This window comes from Entelurus aequoreus, linkage group LG16, assembly GCF_033978785.1.
Source record: "Entelurus aequoreus isolate RoL-2023_Sb linkage group LG16, RoL_Eaeq_v1.1, whole genome shotgun sequence".
In the NCBI taxonomy this organism is placed as follows: Eukaryota; Metazoa; Chordata; class Actinopteri; order Syngnathiformes; family Syngnathidae; genus Entelurus; species Entelurus aequoreus.
The window spans coordinates 49,634,346-49,651,927 of NC_084746.1; the positions used below are offsets into that span (position 1 = coordinate 49,634,346).

A 17,582-nucleotide genomic window follows, 5' to 3' on the forward strand; every position below is an offset into this window, starting at 1 on the left:
ATCGGCGTATGTAAATATTGGAATATAAAACAATTGTACGCAAACACATAACTAGTTTCACGACCATATTTGGTGTTGTTTAGGATTGCAAACACCGAGGCGTTACCGTAACTGTTTGTACACAGCTCAAAGCAGGAAACGAGCGCGCTCTATTTCCGCTGCAGCAACGAGAAGGAGTACGTCATAAAAGAAAGGAAAATGTGGACGGAAAGGACAAACTAAGGCCAGGACAACAAACATCAGCCTCGCACTTCCGCGATTTCGGTTGCCGCTTGAAGTTATTCTTACCGGTCGAATCCGCTGCGGCTAAAGGGTCGAGTCTAGGTCGTTGTTACGGTGTGTTGCTGTCTGCTTGTTCGGCTAGCCAGGCTCCATTAGCCCGCTTTTAGCGATGGGCACCAGGGCGAGTCGCCTTCAGGAGGATCCGGTGCCGTCTGTCCTCAGCAAAGACGCCACCAAGCGGGATTCGTACCGGCGGCCCCGCTGCGCCAGGCCTACCAGCCTCATGGTGGACTTCTCGGGGAGCTTCGAGGACACCGAAGTCAACCTGAGCCGCTCGGAGGAAGGCAGCGACTCTGACCTGGGCCAGCATGGCGCTAGCGCCGACGGCAGCCCGGCTGACCACCACAGCATCCCGGCGAGCATGAACCAGGCGTCTCCGGCGGCGGACGACGACAACAGCGAGGGCAAGCCCGAGGAGGACGTCGGCACGACCCCGGAGGCTGCCGTTAACGCGGAGCACCAGCCCGGGGAGGAAACAGGCCGCACGCCGCACCGCACTTTCTCCGAGCGGCTCCCCGGAAACCGACACAACGGGGGCCGCAGCGTCGGTGCCAGGTCGGCTCGGGTTCGGGGCGCACACCAGCGGCCGGTGTCCGAGGCTTGGATCGGCATGTACCGTGTCAACAACCGCCATGGAAGTAAGTTGGTACTTAAATCGCTCTAAATCAGTGGTTCTTAACCTTGTTGGAGGTACCGAACCCCATTAGTTTCATATGCACATTCACAGAACCCTTCTTTAGTGAAAAATAAAATGTTGCTTTTTTTCAAATTCAAGACAAAGTTATATGTTTTTGGTAACACTTTAGTATGGGGAACATATTCTAAGTAACACAGACTTAATTTAGAGTTATTTGGTTAGGGTTAGGGTTATAATAAGGCCATGCCGAATAAGGCATTAAGTACTTAATAATGACTAACTAAGAGCCAATATGTTACTAATTTGCATGTTAATAGGCAACTAATTAATGGTGAATATGTTCCCCATACTAAAGTGTTACCATATTTGTGTATAAAATGAGCCGTGCATGAACATCACCTTGTTCAAAGAACAAAACCAACACAGTGTATAAACTCACAACAAATTACACACCTGCAAATCAGTGTGACTTCTGCTGTTGCCGTATCCATAATACACCGATAGGGAGAAGTTTGTATTTACACAATGAGTCGGGTGTGTTTTGACCTCCGCCGAACCCCTGAGGCCGACTCACCGAACCCCTAGGGTTTGATCAAACCCGGGTTAAGAACCACTGCTCTAAATTATATCATATCCTCTTACTTTCTTCATAAAACCTAATGAATTAACTGACCCCATGGATGATTATCAGTTAAAAGGGGTGTTCTGACTGACATTGGAAGTCACAGATTGTGAAATGACGTTACTTCATTAAACTGAAACCAAAAGCTTTTTACTAATAACACTGACAAGTAAGTGACTGATTAGTCAGGTTACATTTGTAACAAATAGTCGACTGTTGATCACGTTATGTAAAATGTGTGTTTAGTTGCTGAGGTTTAATTGTTTATCGATCAAAGATGCACATCAGTGAAGGAGATGAATACAAAATGAGCCAGGGTGGAAGTGAAATTAAATTGAGGAAGTTGCATTCCTATGAGGATAATCTCTCTTCTCTGGCTTTTTTTTAATGATTTAAGTCATCAAGGTTGTATTGTTTAAACTGGAATTGTGACTAATGACATGCAAAAACTCACCTATCTCGACACAGGCTTGCAAGTTAAAACGGAGGCAGGTGGTGGCTAGCGTAACGCTGGATGGGCCCAAACAAAACCGTCTGGTTGGGTTGGGGATTCCTAGGCTAGCCCTCCAGCCAGTATGGTGGTGGAGAATTGGGTTAAAATTTGATGAGAATGTAGGCCGGGGGAGCTTGTCGCCATCTGTGTCGTCCACGGATGGGCGCGCACTTTAAACCTTGAACTCAAACGCCCCGTTTGTGTCCTGGTTTTCAGATATCCGCTGTCCTTTCTGCTCCAAGCCTTTTCCCGGAGGTCGGATTGAGGATCACCTGTTGAGCTGTCTGACATCCCCGCCGCTTCCTTACAACAGTGAGTGTTCACGCTCACAAATCGGCTCTCGCCGCTGCGGTCGGACCCGGCGGAATCATTGATGTTTTTGTTTTGTAGCGGATGTGCTGAGCAAAGACAGCGGTGAGTGTTCCATCTGTTTGGAGGATCTGGTGCAGGGCGAGACCATCGCCAGGCTTGCTTGCCTCTGCGTCTACCACAAGAGGTAAGAAAGTTCAGTAGACTTGTTTGACGACATGGTATTATATTCGATTCTTGGCAACTTCCACCAATAACACACACGCTTTATTACTAATAGATTTTGCGCTACTTGTTCGCCCTCGCTTATAAGCACATTATGATGGGATTGTCTGAGTCTAGCTTGTTGTAACTTTGCTTCTAAACACACCTCATACACACCTGGGGCCGTACTTATCAAGCTTCTTAGAGTGCCATTTTACACTTAAGTCCTGAGAATTTGCGAAATTTAGTCCTACTCTCAAACTTAAGAATAAAAGCTTTTTATCAACGTTCTTAAGTCTAAGAATCACTCTTACTCTCCACGATATTTAAGAGACCTTCAGAGGTGTCTTAAGTGGTTAGGAGTTGCCAGCAGGGGATGGCACTGAGGCGAGAGAGACGTGCGCGAACGTTCAGGGAACGGAACAATGTTTTGTTTTTTTTTGATGACGAGCAGCTGATCAAACGGTATCGTTTAGACAGAGCCGATATTATTTTTGTCACAGATTTAATACTTTTCGATTCCTTGTTGATTTCTGCATGTGGCTGCAGTGGGCTAGTATATATAGAGCCACCCACACCAGTTTCAAATTAGTTGCCTAATTAATGAATTGGAAAGAAAATGTTATGACAGTAGCGTATGTGTGTGGCCGTGAGGTGAGTGACGTCAGTGAGTGTGTGGGCGAGAGAAGAGAGGGAGCGGTAGCGTGAGTGCCGGCGGGGACTAGTTTGTTTTGTATTATTTTGTAGTTTATTGTCAAAATATACACTCCCATTGTCCACTTAAATATTTCCAAGATATTTCTTTATTCTTAGACAACGGATTCCCTTCCGTGATTGGTCATTTCTATGGACACAGAAATGACGTCACCTAAAATTCCGTTTACGGCACATAGTAATGTCGTAATTCAGCTCTGAGTGTGACACTTAAGATTCAGTCCTACACTTCGCTGAAAGTGTGAGTAAGACGCTTGATAACTAACTTTTAAGTGCAGCTTTCAGCGAAGAATTTATTTACTCTTAAGTCAACTCTTAGCAGACTTCTTAGGAGTAATTCTAAGAAGCTTGATAAGTACGGCCCCTAGTCTGCCAGATAATAAGAAGTCGAACAGGAGAGTATTGGGACTAGGGATGTACAGTACAGGCCAAAAGTTTGGACACACCTTCTCATTCAATGTGTTTTCTTTATTTTCTTGACTATTTACATTGTAGATGGTCACTGAAGGCATCAAAACTATGAATGAACACATGTGGAGTTATGTACTTAACAAAAAAAAGGTGAAATAACTGAAAACATGTTCTGATTAGTGCTTTGCACACTCTAGGCATTCTCTCGATGAGCTTCAAGAGGTAGTCACCTGAAATGGTTTTCACTTCACAGGTGTGCTTGAAGCTCATCGATTTTATTTTTTTGGGTTAAAATTCAGCTAAAAATGAATTTTTTTCATGGTCCCCTTTATTTTGAAATATATCAAAGTATTGAAATTAGGGATGTCCGATAATATCGGCCGATAAATGCGTTAAAATGTAATATCGGAAATTATCGGTATCTGTTTTTTTATTATTGGTATCGTTTTTAAAAAAAAATTAAATCAACATAAAAAACACAAGATACACTTACAATTAATGCACCAACCCAAAAAACCTCCCTCCTCATTCACACAAAAGGGTTGTTTCTTTCTGTTATTAATATTCTGGTTCCTACATTATATATCAATATATATCAATACAGTCTGCAGGGATACAGTCCGTAAGCACACATGATTGTGCGTGCTGCTGCTCCACTAATAGTACTAACCTTTAACAGTTAATGTTACTCATTTTCATTAATTACTAGTTTCTATGTAACTGTTTTTATATTGTTTTACTTTCTTTTGTATTCAAGAAAATGTTTTTAATTTATTTATCTTATTTTATTTTATAATTTTTTTTAAAAGTACCTTATCTTCACCATACCTGGTTGTCCAAATTAGACATAATAATGTGTTATTTCCACGACTGTATATATCGGTTGATATCGGTATCGGTAATTAAAGAGTTGGACAATATCGGAATATCGGATATCGGCAAAAAGCCATTATCGGACATCCCTAATTGAAATACATTTTGGTATCGGGACAACCCTTATTGGAATGCATAATCATCGGACCATGTCATGAAAAGCAAACATATATTGATCAGTTGTGTATACAGTATATAGAGCACCTCAGTCAGGGTCGAAAGGACTGGATTAAGACAAACTTCACAGAAATCAGTCAAAAAGTAATTTTCTTATGTGGTGACTTCAACTGACCTCTTAAACCCTAACAAACAAAAGCCCTTTGAAGACTTTACAGACGCATGTTTAGCACGAGTTTTTATCCCAAACAAGGCCAAGCAGAATAACAAGTAACTGTGCTACACTTATTGATAATATCTTCACTAATGATTTTGATAATATTACTACAAACATCTACCAGATTTTTTTAAATGCCTTCTTGATGCTGTAACGAACATTGTCCATGGGAACAACTTGGCGAGAAGCAAAATAAATACAGTTAAGTGTTGATGAAAACATGTTTGAAAAATGTATGTAACACAAAATACATTATTTAGAACATTTATAACACAAAGAACTGCATAAGCAGAAAACAAGTGCGGTGCTGATCGTCTACCGCAGTGTTTTTCAACCTTTTTTTAACCAAGGCACATTTTTTTCATTAAAAAAAATACGGAGGCACACCACTAGCATAAAAGGTTAAAAAATGAAACTCCACCAGGTTGTCATGCCTTATTTTAAGTTTGTTGTTTTTTCCTGTATGTAGTGCTTTAGTTTCTGTCTCGCGCTGTTAATTTGGTGACCCTTCCTGTTTTGTTGGTGTTCTCCCGTAGCAGCGTCACGCCTTCCTTTGAGTTCTATTGCTCGCACCTGCTTTGTTTTGGCAATCAAGACTATTTAAGTTGTGCGTACGCTATCCTTCTTTGTGGGGACACTGTTGATTGTCATGTCATGTACGGGTGTACTTGGTGGACGCCGTCTCCGCTCCACATGCTGTAAGTTTTTGCTGTCGTCCAGCATTCAGTTTTTGTTTACTTTGTAGCCCGTTCATTTTTACTTTTGTTTTGCATAGCCATTCCTATGCTTCAGTGCCTTTTCCTAGCGGGACTTGCCTTTTGTTTATTTTTGGTTTAAGCGTTACATACCTTTTACATACCAAAAAAGTTAGAAAAACACTGCACTAGACAACGGCACATTATTATAATTATTGATTTGCAAAAAATATATTTTGGACCAATTAGGTGAAGTTGCATAATTTCCCACGGCACACCAGACAATATCTCACGGCACGGCGGTACAGTGGTTGAAAAACACTGGTCTACCGTACGTCTCCTTTTTGCCCGGGTTCCAGTTTTCTTTCTCTGCGTCTTCTCGGTTTCAGTTTAGTTTGTTTTCGGCACTGTAGCGACAAGCCTTGGCAGCACTCGTACGAGGGCTCATGAAAGGAGCGTGGCAAGTTTCATTCTTCTGTGATTCAATCAAATAACACGACAGATGGATGGACTTTAAGACGGCAGAAAAGATATCGCTGCCAAAAATCCAAGCTTTGTGTACATATCTTGACAAGTAAGAGACTTATTATATAAGTAGAGAAGAGCTAGTGTTCTGTCGATGTCTGCTACTGAGCATGCGCGCGCATACGCTTAAACACCAATATTTCAAATATTTGCCTCGAGCAAAATACTCATCGAAAGCAGCTGCCTCGTATACGTTGTGTACAAGTAAGAAGGGATTTTACATTGTGTTTCTTTCATCGTATCTTCTGACCAACATGCATGTAGACAAATACAGCCTGAGAAAGTTCACATTACCGTAATTTCCGGACTATAAGCCGCACCTGACTATAAGCCGCACCAGCTAAATTTAGGGGAAAATACAGACTGCTCCATATATAAGCCGCACCCGACTATAAGCCGCAGGGTTTTGATGTGTAATTAGCGTAGTATATAGGGGTTCCTGCTACCACGGAGGGGATCGTCGGGACAGAGATGACTGTTTGGGAACGCAAAGCGTCCCATTTATTAACAATAAATCTTTCAATCATTCAATCAAACCTTCACATCTTTGACATGGCGAACAGCATTCGTGCAGAGTACAAATAATACAACGGTGCAAAGTAATACAAAGTGCTCGCCTGTACGTTATCAAAATAACCAGCCTACTGGTATATGAAAAGTCAGTCTTTAATCATTGTGTCATCGTCTTCCTCCCGCGTACTAAAACCACCGAAATCCTCTTCGTCGGTGTCGGAGAAGAACAGGCCGTATATAAGCCGCACCCTTGTATAAGCCGCAGGGACCAGAACGAGGGGAAAAAGTAGCGGCTTATAGTCCGGAAATTACGGTAAATATTAACGGACAGTAAGCATATACACAAATACAGCGTGAAAAAAATTCACATTGACGCAAAAAATGTTAGCTTGCATTTTCTTTTGAATCACTGTTTTACGCTATTGGTAGGTAATTTCGAGAAAGCAGCAACATTTGACAGAACACCGGCAGAAGGTCACACTTTCTGTAACATCCAGGTAGAAATGACAGCCAGCTAGAAAAATATCTTAACTACAAGGAAGCTACATGAAGGAGCACACAATTGTTTTTATTTAAATGTTTGCAATATTTCAGGGTTCCTCACCAGGAAACCTTGCATGTCTTAAATTTGTAAACTGCTACTGAATTGTGATTCAGTAGATGGCAAGTTCTTTTAATGTAGAGAACTTGTATTTTTAGTCTAGGCCATGAAATATTCTAAAAAAAAAAAAAAAAGATTAATGATTTGAAAAATCTCATATTTTGAACAATTTTCCTGGGAGATTTCCCATCTTTTGAAATGCAAATGTTGATGCTCCTCTGACATGCAGCATTAGACTCACATGATGGAGGTGTTTGGTGCTAAATTAGCCACAACATTAGCACCACCTAAAACAGACCTGGACAAATTAAGGCCCGGGGGCCACATGCGGCCCGTTAAGCTTTTCAATCTGGCCCGCCGGACATTCCCAAATAATTTATTTAGATCTTCAAGATGGAAAGTGTAGCTGCCATTATGATGTGCAGTGATGTTTTCTAATGACCGGAAGTCTCGAACTATGCAAAGTATTTCAATGGTTGAAATCTGCACTTTTGCATGATATACTAGTTACTATGGTAATCTAATTAGTTACTATGGTAATCTTAGTCACAGCAGATCCGACGAGGCACCAAGCAGTGTGGGTGGGGAGCGTTTCCACAGACTGTTTCCAGAGCGGCCAGCCTGAAATGCGGGTGTCGGGGACAGACGTGGAAGGAGATTTTTACAACAAAGTTCAGTGTTTCCCATAAACTGCCAAGATACCTGTGGCAGTGGGGGCGTGGCTATGGGCGTGGTCACCATGACATCATCGAGTAATTTGCATAATTTACTACAATGATATGATTTTCTCTAAAAAGGCTCAAAAAATGTATACTTACTAATTAATAATAACAGTTTTGTTTTAAACGTCCATCCATCCATCCATTTTACAATATAATTACCACACTTTGTGTACATATTTATATACAGATTTGAACAATAAGTTATTCACTGAAATATATTCATTAATCGTGGTTCTTACAAAAAATATATCTTATAAAATATAAAAGCTAAAATGTCTCTTGAAGCTCTGCCCCTTTAATTAGTGCATACTAAATAATTTAACTATAGCCTACTACTACAACCATATTATTTACCAGCAACATAAAGTGAAACAGAGGCAGAGGTGTCCTGCCACAGTCAGTAACAAATAAACAGAAAACAGTAGTGGTCAAATACAAATAAGGCAACAAGAGAAGTATCCTACACTTCTCTTTTGTAAAGTAAATCTGAACAGCCTATATGGGCATCTACATCAACTATATGATTTGCCTGAAAAGCTGGACAGGACCAAAAAAAAAACAATTATATTTTTTATTTTTTTATTTGTGGCGGACGTAATTCTTTCGTGGCGGGCCGCAACAAATAAATGAATGTGTGGGAAACACTGAAGTTCTAAAGCTTAGTGATATATCAGATTGTAGGTGTTTTTTTTTTTTTTTTACCCTTCGCGTTTATATTTTGCTGTTTGTTGCATTTTTTTGTGTTTCGCTTGATTGTAAAATATGTCGATGGAGCAGGGGTGTGACGTTCATATGTTGTCAATATTCAGTGTTTTATCGTTAATATTGTAAATCCCACATTCTTTATTTTCATGTACATTCTGGGTGTCAAAAAATTTAAAAATTCCATTGCGTTTTTTAAGGCGGTCTGTCTTAACTTTTTTAGCATTCAGACATTATTGTGAGGTTTTGTATTAGTGTTCCTTAAAATAGATATACCGGCCCCCAGACACATTTTTTTCTCTAAATTTGGCCCCCCCGAGTAAAAATAATTGCCCAGGCCTGGCATAAAACAATGTCGCTACTGGTCCGGCATTTCCTCAAAAAAATGTGTTTACAACTCAAAGCCTTGCCCAGCTGTTTACTGATGTATACTAGTATTGTTTTGCTAACTTTTACTGCAAATGAATATCGGTTATCAGCCTCCTTGACTAATAATAATGTGCATCTGCCTTGAAAAAAACATATTGGTCGATCTCGAGTCCAGGTGTGCCTAATGTTGTGACCGGGTGAATCTATATAACGTTAGAAGTTTATTTTTGAGTGTGTCTAGAAAACACAGTGGTGATGACTTCAAGATATATATATACATCTCTACTGTACATGTTTTCCAAAGAATAATTATGATACTTTGAGAGGGTGTGGTGTGATTTCATTTGCAATGTGGTAACGCCTCCAGAATCAAACATCTTGCAGACACTCAAAAAACAGGTTATAAAAGGGACTGTGGAGAAAATTTTACACCAACGCATATCCAATACATATTATATAACCACATTTTAAATGTAGATTAAAATCATCATAGGTCCCCTGTTAGTTACCACTTCCCAAGAACGTTTCCAAAGTAAAACACAATAGAAGTGAACATTCGGTGTCATCATGGCAACAGCAAACAGAGCCTGTTTGTTTTGTCATTGTGTTATTGTATGAACGACAACACTTTTCAGTGTTTCCCATAAACTGCCAAGATACCTGTGGCGGTGGGGGCGTGGTTATGGGCGTGGTCACCATGACATCATCGAGTAATTTGCATAATTGACTACAATGGTTTGATTTTCTTAAAAAAGGCTCCAAAAATGTATACTTACTAATTAATAATAACAGTTTTGTTTTAAACGTCCATCCATCCATCCATTTTACAATATAATTACAATACTTTATGTACATATTTATATACAGATTTGAAAAACAAGTTATTCACTGAAATATATTTATTAATTGTGGTTCTTACAAAAAATATATCTTATAAAATATAAAAACTAAAATGTCTCAAAGCTCCGCCCCTTTAATTAGTGCATACTAAATAATTTAACTTTAGCCTACTACTACAACCATATTATTTACCAGCAACATAAAGTGAAACAGAGGCAGAGGTGTCCTGCCACAGTCAGTAACAAATAAACAGAAAACAGTAGTGGTGGTAGATAGACACAGAGCTTCATCAAACATCTGATCCACTGAACAAAGAGCTCCAAAAATCTTGAACTTTAGTGTGCCATCAGTTTTACTCCCTACACTTAACCATGTGTTTCCTACTGCCTGCAGACTTTGCACCCTTTGTTATATACACATGTTGTGTTTCTAATATAAATACATTTAATAAAGTCAAATACAAATAAGGCAACAAGAGAAGTATCCTACACTTCTCTTTTGTAAAGTAAATCTGAACAGCCGATATGGGCATCTACATCAACTATATATATATATATATATTTATTTTTTTATTTGTGGCGGGCCGCCACAAATAAATGAATGTGTGGGAAACCCTGCTTTTACATCCCAGTAAATAAGATAATGCCACATCTAGAAGAGGTTAAAAGGGTACAACAAAGTACACTCTGCTGGACTGGAAAGGGTTACTTTCAGTTTGAGCGTTCTTGTGTGTCATCTCAGAACAGGAAATGTTCCTCCGATTAGACAACCCACATATGGAGTATCAGCAATGATTGCATCACATGACCCTGACATTAGCTGGCAGACATGCTTTTTCAACAGATGTCATCGCTTGTTCAGTACCGAACCTTGACAAACAACACATTGGAGGTGTGGTTGTTTTTTGTCTGGACCCACCCAACCTCTGCGAATTGGACCAAGGCTGTGAACATGAAGGTTGATGATGTCATTCATCTAAATGTTAAACACTAACCTACACACCCTGTGCTCTGGTCTGGATGCAGCTGCATTGACGCCTGGGCCAAAGTGAAGCCCTGCTGTCCCGAGCATCCCTCAGACTGACCTCCATGTCACATGACTTCCCCACGGTGACCACAAAAGACTCAGGTAGGACCAATGACTCATTCAGACGGATTGTTACGGTGAAAGATTTACCATCACACTAAACATTTCTCTCGTTCTTTCCATTTCCTAAAAGGAAATCTATTTAAAATCAAACTGTTCCAAAGTCAAACTGTCACCATTATAGTAATAGTAATGATAAACTTAAAGGCCTACTGAAAGCCACTACTAGCGACCACGCAGTCTGATAGTTTATACATCAATGATGAAATCTTAACATTGCAACACATGCCAATACGGCCGGGTTAACTTATAAAGTGACATTTTAAATTTCCCACCACACTTCCGGTTGAAAAACTCCTTTGGATATGATTTATGCGCGTGACGTCACAAAAGCAACGGAAGTGGTTGGACCCCATCGGACCCGATAGAAAAGCCTCTTGTTTTCTTCGACAGTATTCTGGACATCTGTGTTGGTGAATCTTTTGCAATTAGTTTAATGAACAATGGAGACTGCAAAGAAGAACGTTGTAGGTGGGATGGATCGGTGTCTTAGCGGCTAAGTACAATACTGTAATATCTGTGATATTTGCATTAGTGTACTGTGTCTTTAAGGGTTTGGGGAACGCGCATGCGTGAGTGAGTTGGCGGAGAACTTGAGTGTGTGTGAGCGTGACTTTTGGCTAACAGCAGCTCGTGTATGTGTGTGCGTTACTTTTTGAACTACAACCAGTTACCGCTTGTTAATAAAGTGATTGAGCAATGTGTTTAATGGACAATGGAGACTGCAAATAAGAAAGTTGTAGGTGCGATCGGTGGAGTGGCGGACTACAGCAACACCAACACCAGGAGGTTGTGTTGTGTTTTGAGCAGGATAACAGACGCACTACGGTGAGTCCAGCTTTGGCTTCCAAACATTTGATCGCTTGCCCGTACGTGCGTGTCGATATGTGCATGTGACATACGTAACTTTGGGGAAATATATGTTTCTTGCCGACTCTGATGGCGGCCGGGGTGTCGTCAAAAGTGTACAACGCCCGCCGCCGCATCTAAGTTAGCTACGCAGCTAGGTTAGCTTCAGTTTTTTTAGCTTCGCCAAGCGGAATATTATTAATCGTGTATTCACATGTTCATGGTTTAATAGTATTATTGATCTTCTGTCTATCCATCCAGTCAGGTTTTTTTTTAAATTTAGTTTCTATCTGCATTTGAGACTGCTGCTATCACGTTGACTACGTAGCTAGGTTAGCTTCTATTTTTTTTAGCTTCGCAAAGCTGAATTATTAATCGTGTATTTACATGTTCAGTCACTGTGAATGTCCATTTCGCGTTCTCGACTCTCATTTTCAAGAGGATATAGTATCCGAGGTGGTTTAAAATACAAATCTGTGATCTACAATAGAAAAAGGAGAGAGTGTGGAATCCAATGAGCCAGCTTGTACCTAAGTTACGGTCAGAGCGAAAAAAGATACGTCCATCACTGCCTCTCAAGTCCTTCACTGTAACGTTCCTCATCTACGAATCTTTCATCCTCGCTCAAATTAATGGGGTAATCGTCACTTTCTCGGTCCGAATCTCTCTCGCTCCATTGTAAACAACGGGGAATTGTGAGGAATACTAGCTCCTGTGACGTCACGCTACTTCCGCTACAGGCAAGGCTTTTTTTTATCAGCGAGCAAAAGTTGCGAACTTTATCGTCGATTTTCTCTACTAAATCCTTTCAGCAAAAATATGGCAATATCGCGAAATGATCAAGTATGACACATAGAATGGATCTGCTATTCCCGTTTAAATAAAAACATTTCATTTCAGTCTGCCTTTAAGTAAATGTGCAGACTAATTTAACTACGGTACCCTGAAACACACTCAAATTTTAACTGAAGTGGTTAATGTGAAGAGCAACCTGTATTATTCCTAATTGTAATTTGAAGTGTAAAAGGAAGATAACCACTGTTAAACTTTTTGTGTGCCTCCACTTACCTCACGTAATCCACCTCTCTGTATTTTTTTTCTAAACGTCGTTGAGACTGATTACTTTTTAATGCATTAAAAGTCATTAAATGGATTTTGCAAAAATTGTGGCCAGAGCTATTAAGAAATATAATACAATTGTAGGATTTGGATGTTAGTCAATACGTCAATCAATCAAAGGATACATGAAAATGGACTTAATTACTAGAGGTTGGGAAAATAATCGATTTTTAGATGCATCACTATTTGGACATGGACGGTTATAAAATCGATTAGTAAATGTCAATAATCGATTTAATTATTGTAAATAAAGTGATGAAGACTAGAGATGTCCGATAATGGCTTTTTTGCAGATATCCGATATCCCGATATTGTCCAACTCTTAATTACCGATTCCGATATATACAGTCGTGGAATTAACACATTATTATGCCTAATTTTGTAGTGATGCCCCGCTGGATGCATTAAACAATGTAACAAGGTTTTCCCAAATAAATCAACTCAAGTTACGGGAAAAAAATGCCAACATGGCACTGCCATATTTATTATTGAAGTCACAAAGTGCGTTTTTTTTTTTTTAACATGCCTCAAAACAGCAGCTTGGAATTTGGGACATGCTCTCCCTGAGAGAGCATGAGGAGGTTGAGGTGGGCAGGGGTGTAGGGGGATAGCGGGGGGTGTATATTGTAGCGTCCCGGAAGAGTTAGTGCTGCAAGGGGTTCTGGGTATTTGTTGCAGATGTTCTCCCGAAATGTGTTTGTCATTCTTGTTTGGTGTGGGTTCACAGTGTGGCGCATATTTGTAACAGTGTTAAAGTTGTTTATACGGCCACCCGCAGTGTGACCTGTATGGCTGTTGGCCAAGTATGGATTGCATTCACTTGTGTGTGTGAAAAGCCGTAGATTTTATGTGATTGGGCCGGCACGCAAAGGCAGTGCCTTTAAGGTTTATTGGCGCTCTGTACTTCTCCCTACGTCCGTGTACCACTCCGTACAGCGGCGTTTTAAAAAGTCATACATTTTACTTTTTTAAACCGATACCGATCATTTCTGGTATTACATTTTAAAGCATTTATCGGCCGATAATATCAGCAATCCGATATTATCGGACATCTCTACTTCTTGTCTTACAAATTGAGTGTTTCACGATAGGCAAAATTGCAGTTCCCTTTTTAAATGGGTTACTAATGACACGCTTATTTTTTTCTTCTTGTTTATGTCTATTGAATCTCCTATATTCCAGTTGCATTGAATGCAGCATCATCTGAGCTTATGTCCTCTCTTGTTTGTCATCCTCACAGGAGACCACATCTTCTCTCTCTTTCTCTCTCTCTACAGAGATATATGAATACATATATATATATATATATGAATATATAAAATATGTCAGCGAACCAATAAAGTCAACACAAGACCCTCAAAGTAAGCGGCGTTGACCCTGGCCCGGACCATTTCAAGAGAAACAAAAAAAACCGTCTGCTCCTGGCGTGCCCCAACATGATCTCTCCCTGGAATGACGAGGAACTTTTAGAGGAGAGGAGGTCGTCTCGGCTATGAGTCTGAGGTGTTTCATCTGGTATTTTTAGGGGAAAAAAATACGAAAGTTGTCCCACGTCACACGCAATGTTTCTTTCCCAGGTTAGCCAGCGGAGAGGGAAACAGTCTAGCATGAAGGGGCGTCGTTACTGGGTGTTTCGTGTTAACATTTCATCACATTTTCTTGGGGAGGTGATTGTGCTGCTGGCTTCTTTAGCTCCATTGGCGCTGGTGTTTGCACCCATTTGAGCACTTTTTGTCCCTAGGGGGTTTTTTTCTTCTTTTTTTTGTTGTTGCTTGCTTCATGTCTGAGCTGTGATGATGATGATGATGATGATGAGTGTTTACTGTGAATTAGGTCAGTTTAAAAAAACAACAACATCCTGTTACACGTAGCGTCGGTACGCAGAACGCCGCTTCTGCTTTGAATGTCACGTGACCCGACATCCACCCCAGCCTGGCCACTTTCCTTGAGGTTCCAGCCCGGCTTTTTGGCGCAACAAGGACATTGTTTCCCTTATCTTTTTTTTAATTTAAGATATTTTATCATCATAATGGCTTACCCGGTGAATGTTTTTGTAGTGTTTTTTTTTTTTTTGAGGGGTCTGGACCCAGCTGGCAACCGTTTCAGGAGAAATGCGGTCAAGAATGATTGCTTTAAGCCGACTTTTTTCCCCCTTTTAATTTGATGGTTTGATCCTCTTCGCTGCTGCTCTGCAGTCTGAGGCGCTATGACTATGACTCTTGATGTCCTGCCACCAGGGGCAGTCATGTGCATGTTTAATTTGTACGGGAGGCGGAAGAAGAAAAAATGCCAAAACGTCGTCTGTGAGTGAGAGTGCAGAGGCTTGTGTCAATGTTACATTGTTGTGGTGATAATTTAATGATGTTGCGTACTCTTGGTGGGAAAAGGGGGGGGTTGTTTGTGTGTTTTTGACAAAAGTGGGCGGGGTTGTCAATTTTAAAAAGTAAAGGACAATCTCAGCCTGCTCATTTAATCTCCCCCCTCAAAGTTGTGTGGTGCAATACCTCAGATTTTTATCAATGCTTACTAAAGTCAAAGCTGTGTGTGTGTGTGTGTGTGTGTGCCTGCGAGCGTGTGTGTGTGAGTGTGAGAAATCTCTGCTCCAACCAAGGATGGAATTTTGTATTAGTAGACCCCTCCAAATCTTCAAAGGTTGTGACCCCTACATCCCAACATATGGACAATCTGCCTTTAACTCTGCTCTAAAAAAAAAAAACCCCACATGGAATTTTATTTATTGAATTGTAAATATGTAATGCAGTTAAAAGAATAATGGCTTGTTTTTGTCTGTTCAATATGCTCTTTCTAAGCTCCGATCTTTTGTATGTCTCAGAAATTGTTTTTATATGTATTTTTTACAATAAATATGTGTGAATAAATTCCTTTTGTATCTCATGTAACATCTACTTACAGTGCATCTGGGAAGTATTGACAGCGCTTAATTTTTTCCACATTTAACGAAAAAATAAAATGTTTTACCTCAAAATTCTACACACGATATACCCCATAAGGACAATGTGAAAACATATATTTTTTAGAAATGTTTGCAAATTTATTGACAATAAAAAACTAAGACATGTACGTAAGTATTCACAGCCTTTGCCGTGAAAACTGAGCTCAGGGGGCATCCTGTTTTAACTGATCCTCCTTGAGGTGTTCCTGCAGCTTAGTTTTAGTCCACCTGTGGTAAATTCAGTTGGTTGGACATTAAGTTAAAGTACCACTGATCGTACACTAGGTGTGGTGAAATCATCCTCTGCATTTGACCCATCCGGAGGCAAGGTGCAGGTAAGGAAATGATTTATTCCTCATAAATCATTAAAATACAAAAAGACAGAAAAGTGTGCCGGTAGCTTTGGCGAAGTTTAGCACATGAACAAGACTCAAGAAACAAGAGACTTACTCAACGTAACGTGTTGCATAAGCAAACAGGAAAGCCGGGGTGTGTGTGGCGAAAAACAGGAATACCTCTCTGATTAGTTTCCCGGGAGCAGGGGAGCGTCTCAAACACTAATCAGAGGCAGGTGAAACTCATTTGCACCCATGGCAACTAAAACATAACCCCAGGGGTGCTCAACACAGGAACTGAGGGAGTCAAAAACTAAACAAACGTGATCCGGGCAACGGATCATGACAAGAATGAAAATGGCTGTGCACCCACCCCCCCGGATTGTAAATAATGTAAATAATTCAATGGATATACTCTGATGATTAACTTGTGTGATGACTGTATTCAGGGCCGGCCCGTGGCATAGGCCGCCCACCAGGGGGCGCCACGCCAGTGCCACAAATGTTGGAGGAAAAAAAAAAAGTTGGTACTATTATTTCTAAATACATAAATAATCCCACGTTAATTAAAATGCAAAGTAAAGCCTATTTAATAAAAATATTATTTGTTACAACATTACGCCCCCCATCCCCCGGCACGGTGCGCCCCCTCCCTTCCCGTATCATGACTCTTTTTGGACGTCACCACATCAAAAAATCAACACAAGATGTCAAAACGGCCACAACTGTCAGGTGCCCAGGGAAGAGAAAAGAGGAGGAGAAACGAGAAAAAGACAGAGGTAGCAGGTAGGTATAACGTTAGCCTACATGAAATTATTTGTCTGTTACAGAATGTGATAGTAACCTGGCTTTTTAGCATTAAGCTAATGTTACATGATTCGGCAATTGCTAGTCAATAAATAGCTAGTTCTGTTTTAACGTCGGGTTAATATTGTGGAGGGGGCTAAATTGTTATGGAAAATAATAATGTAACGTTAGGTAATTACGGTACTCCCACCTTACATTCCTCTGGGACATTTGTATTAGATCTTTTAAGCAGGTGTTTTTTGTTGACATTGTTATTGCCTTCTGGTTAGCTAATGTTTGCCCTGCAGGTAATAGTCACTTTTCCACCCCTTTATATATTAGGTATAGTTGTAAGCCTAGTTGTTAAAGTGCACATCATTAATGTTAATTAAGCAATATCACATGAGAGGGAATGCCGTTTTTTAATTTGAGCACTGCTGTGATTCGGTTAAAGATAATCATAACATAACATTCTCATATAATATGTTAATTTGCTTTCTTTAAGTAAAAAAAAAGGTCAAAGACAAAGCTATTCGGTTTCTTGTGAG

General features: G+C 40.2%; 2 protein-coding genes across 2 annotated transcripts in view; one reads left to right on the forward strand and one right to left on the reverse strand.

Annotated features, from left to right (window-relative positions):
• LOC133631131 (telomerase protein component 1-like) overlaps positions 1-702 on the reverse strand; it is a 60,814-nt gene extending 60,112 nt beyond the window's left edge. The window contains exon 1 of the mRNA XM_062023213.1: positions 289-702. The gene's annotated coding sequence lies outside the window, so the exon portion shown is untranslated. The remainder of the gene's footprint in view (positions 1-288) is intronic.
• On the forward strand, positions 79-15,839 carry LOC133631134 (E3 ubiquitin-protein ligase ZNRF2-like). Its single transcript, XM_062023223.1, has 5 exons — positions 79-920; positions 2,251-2,346; positions 2,425-2,530; positions 10,872-10,974; positions 14,201-15,839. Exons 1-4 carry the CDS (start codon positions 392-394, stop codon positions 10,927-10,929), a joined length of 789 nt encoding a protein of 262 aa, XP_061879207.1. The 5' UTR covers positions 79-391; the 3' UTR covers positions 10,930-10,974; positions 14,201-15,839.
• Positions 15,840-17,582: the final 1,743 nt, after the last annotated feature.

What these genes read in the sequence shown, in the direction of transcription:
- LOC133631134 (XM_062023223.1), top strand. Translation starts at nt 392, where the DNA reads ATGGGCACCAGGGCGAGTCGCCTTCAGGAGGATCCGGTGCCGTCTGTC. An exon ending in TGTCAACAACCGCCATGGAA is followed by an intron (nt 921 to 2,250) that starts GTAAGTTGGTAC and finishes CCTGGTTTTCAG; the next exon opens with ATATCCGCTGTCCTTTCTGC. An exon ending in CTCTGCGTCTACCACAAGAG is followed by an intron (nt 2,531 to 10,871) that starts GTAAGAAAGTTC and finishes GTCTGGATGCAG; the next exon opens with CTGCATTGACGCCTGGGCCA.